This window comes from Eretmochelys imbricata, chromosome 15 (genome assembly GCF_965152235.1).
Source record: "Eretmochelys imbricata isolate rEreImb1 chromosome 15, rEreImb1.hap1, whole genome shotgun sequence".
Taxonomy (NCBI): Eukaryota; Metazoa; Chordata; order Testudines; family Cheloniidae; genus Eretmochelys; species Eretmochelys imbricata.
The window spans coordinates 28955905-28960024 of record NC_135586.1 but is presented as its reverse complement, the minus strand read 5'-3'; the positions used below and the strand labels follow the sequence as shown (position 1 = coordinate 28960024).

Genomic DNA, 4120 nt, shown 5'->3' with positions numbered 1-4120 from the left:
CAATACAGACACTTAAATGCCACGACTTGCAGCCTTTCCTTCATGTCTTTGAGCCAGGATTTGCTATATTTGACTGACCAGTCCTGGAAGGGCTGGCAGGCAGCCAAAGGCAGGTTTTCCCATAGAAATTGCATGTCAAATGTGTATACAGTAGCATCATGTTGGCCCCGTACATGATTTTAACCCCACTTTGTGACATAACAGTGCACATTCTACTCTTAGATACATGCACAGAGTTGCCAGCTTCTGTCCTCACATGCAGGTATGCAGCTCCTCTGGAGACCTGTAGACACATGCATTTAAGGCAGCATGGAGCAATCCATTTATGCGACAAACTAAAGTCTGTGGGACAAATCCTGAATTCTTCACTCCTGTTGATTTGGCCTCGAACAGAAACAAGCAGAGAGATAGTCTATAAAAGAATCGCCTGGTGAAATTGTTGTGATTTGTTTACAGGTAATGGAGATCTACAATTCCTCTTATGACTACTTGGTGGATTATGATATTTACGATGATGATTTGGCCACGGTTAGTGTTAAGCAAGAGCCATCGCATGATGCAAGAGACATTGCTAGAATCCTCTCTGTTGTAATCTACAGCCTCACCTGCCTCCTGGGAATTCTGGGGAATGGCCTAGTCATCACGATCATCACTTTCAAGATGAAAAAGTCCATCAATGCCATTTGGTTTCTCAACCTGGCTGTTGCCGACTTTCTTTTCAACATCTTCCTGCCGCTGAATATCGCGTACACCGCCATGAACTACCATTGGATCTTTGGGGCAGCCATGTGCAAGTTAAACTCCTTCCTCCTCAACCTGAACTTGTACAGCAGCGTGCTGCTGCTGACGACGATCAGCCTTGACCGTTGTGTGTCCGTGGTCTTCCCAGTCTGGGCCCAGAACCATCGAACCACCACTCTGGCTTGTTTGATTTGCGTCGTCGACTGGGTGGTTGGTTTGGTCATGAGTTTCCCATCTCTCATTTTCCGGGACACTGCAACTCACCAAGGCAAGGTGATTTGTTTTAATAACTACTCCTTGTCCAGAAATACATCTGACCATCTTCAGGGTATGATGAGACACCAGACTGTAAACATCATCAGGTTTCTGACAGGGTTTGTCATTCCCATCACCATCATCACAGTCTGCTACATGACCATCGTCTTCAAGCTGAAAAGAAACCGGCTCGCCAAATCCAAAAAGCCCTTCAAGATCATTGTCGCCATTATTGTGACCTTCTTCTTGTGCTGGGCCCCCTACCAAGTCCTGAACCTCCTGGAAACACAGCATGACCACATCTCCCATGTGGTATTCATGATTGGGATTCCCATCACCACGGCTCTGGCTGTGGCCAGCAGCTGCATGAATCCCATCCTTTATGTCTTCATGGGCCAGGACTTTAAAAAGTTTAAGGTGACCATCCTCTCCAGACTAGTAAACGCACTAAGTGAAGACACCACCCACTCGACTCTCGCTCAGAGGAGCTTCTCAAAGATGTCCTCAATGACTGAAAAGGAGACCGCCTTTCTCTGAGCAATACCTGTGGTACCTGAGGGGCTCACCCAGGATAAGCTCCCATCAGCTTTTATTTGGATGCCAAAGATAATTGCACTGAGATCTTTGAACATTCTCTAGTGCTTTCAAAATATGGTTGAAGAAGTGTTCCAAGCAGCGCCTGGGTTTTCCTGATCCAATCTGTGCATCTGCCCACATTAGTCATGTCTGATGACGGGTGCCAGGAATCTTCACTATAGGTTCTCTGACCCAGATTGTTAAAAAGTGACAGACCATATGCACTCGCAATACCAGTGCTGGTAGCGCTCCATGTACCTTTTGCTTGCACCTTTATACTTTTCTCCTCATGCCTCCTGAACTGCTCAAGAGAAGGACAATACTACCTTAAAGCACCTGGAATCAAAACTGCAGATATGGGTTATTATGTCCTAGAGTTTAGAACGCTCTGTGGCCAAAATGCATTTCCATCCATCCATCTTTGACTACTGGTCTAGTTAATTCATTTAGTCTTTTGCCCAAATCAGATCCTCAAAGATTATACATGCTCACACCTAATAACTGTGTGTTCAAACCCTGCATTAGTGGTGACTGTACATGCAGACTGGTATTTTCATGCACAAATCTCCATTTGCACACACAATTGCTTAGTCTATGGGCAAATTAGCACCCAAATGTAGAAAATTTTACCTTAAATGACTAGAAGATTGGGTAATGTAGAAGTTTCCAGAGACCAAGGAAATTGAAGAGACCTATCCCAAAGAGAGATAAAAGTGCAGAGAAGAGAAAAACAGATTCCTTCCCACTGAAGTTGGGGAGAAGGTGGAGGAGGCCATGACTTGTAACTCTTAGCTTTGAGGACATCCTTCCAATGCCCACCACTAAGGATACGATTATGTCACGGAAGTCATGGATTCTGTCACTTTCACAGACTGCCATGACATTTTCCGCGTCAGCCCCAAGGTAGCAGGGGGCCGGAGCTGTCAGCCAGCGGGGGCCCTGGAGCTCCGAGCAGCACCAGGCTGTGAGGGCCCCAGAACTCTCAGCCACTGCAGGTGGCAGGAGGCCCCAGAGGGTGCTGGGAGCACCTGGGTGGCCACCCACAGGTGGTGGGGGCACCCGGAGGGCAGCGAGCAGCAGGGGCCCCTGTCCATGACTTTTACTAAAAATAACCGTGACAAAATCTTCATCTTGCCCATCACACACAGTGGGATCAAAATGTGGTGCTTGTCTAGCTGGGATATATATTGCCTATTATATAAGAAAATGATTATGAATATGTTATGTACAGAATATGCATATAGCCACTTAACCAACATCTTAAAGGCATATAATATATTGGTACGAGTATAATAAGTTTTTAAATTGTGTTCTGAACATTCTTTTCTCATCAAGTCCACCTGAAGTCGGAAAGGATACAGAAGAACAAATAAATATCAGACAGAATACTGATAAAAACTTACACTCACATAACACCTGTACTGCAAAGGGATCAGAAAATGTTTCTGATATACGTACTACGTACCAGGATAACTTCTTCCACTACTACAATGCAGCCACCTCTGGGGTTGAACGTGGCACCGCATGCAAAAACACTACACAACCGTTTCAGACAAGAAGTGAAGAATAACTTGTCTGATTAAAACTGAGCTGGAGCACTTATGGAAAAGTCTTATAGAATCTATAAGGGGTAAAAGTACCAGGGCACTATAGAAATGTAAAAGGGTTATATAGAAATTACTCTAAAGATCTATAATACTTATTCTCTAGCGGAGATATAATTATGGAGGAGAACTAGATAAGGTCGCACTGAGTTTCCATTCTAGCCCCGACTTTGCCAGCCCTTGACCTCCGCATCTACAAAGAGGGGAAATCAGCCTCACAATGGGTGAGTTAGGTCTTCCACCACATCAGAATCGAGTTGGATTTGGCATTCCTGAGTTAGGACGTTTGCTACTAACTTCTCTAGGGGTATGTCTACACTACGAAATTAGGTCGAATTTATAGAAGTCGGTTTTTTAGAAATCGGTTTTATATATTCGAGTGTGTCCCCACAGAAAATGCTCTAAGTGCATTAAGTGCATTCACTCGGCGGAGTGTTTCCACAGTACCGAGGCCAGCGTCGACTTCCGGAGCATTGCACTGTGGGTGGCTATCCCACAGTTCCCGCAGTCTCCGCTGCCCATTGGAATTCTGGGTAGAGATCCCAACGCCTGATGGGGCTAAAACATTGTCGCGGGTGGTTCTGGGTACATATTGTCAGGCCCCCGTTCCCTCCCTCCCTCCGTGAAAGCAAGGGCAGACAATCGTTTCGCGCCTTTTTTCCTAAGTTACCTGTGCAGATGCCATACCACGGCAAGCATGGAGCCCGCTCAGGTAACTGTCACCCTATGTCTCCTGGGTGCTGGCAGACGCGGTACGGCTTTGCTACACAGCAGCATCAACCCATTGCCTTCTGGCAGCAGACGGTGCAATAGGACGGGTAGCTGTCATCGTCATGTCCGAGGTGCTCTTGGCCATGTCGGCTGGGAGCGCCTGGGCAGACATGGGCGCAGGGACTAAATTTGGAGTGACTTGATCAAGTCATTCTCTTTAGTCCTGCAGTCAG

At 46.3% G+C, this 4120-nt stretch overlaps 1 protein-coding gene across 1 annotated transcript; it reads left to right on the top strand.

Moving 5' to 3' along the window:
• The first annotated feature begins 459 nt into the window (after nt 1-459).
• Nucleotides 460-2747, top strand: CMKLR1 (chemerin chemokine-like receptor 1). The gene has a single exon (XM_077835046.1). It carries the CDS (start codon nt 460-462, stop codon nt 1531-1533), a length of 1074 nt encoding a protein of 357 aa, XP_077691172.1. The 3' UTR covers nt 1534-2747.
• Nucleotides 2748-4120: the final 1373 nt, after the last annotated feature.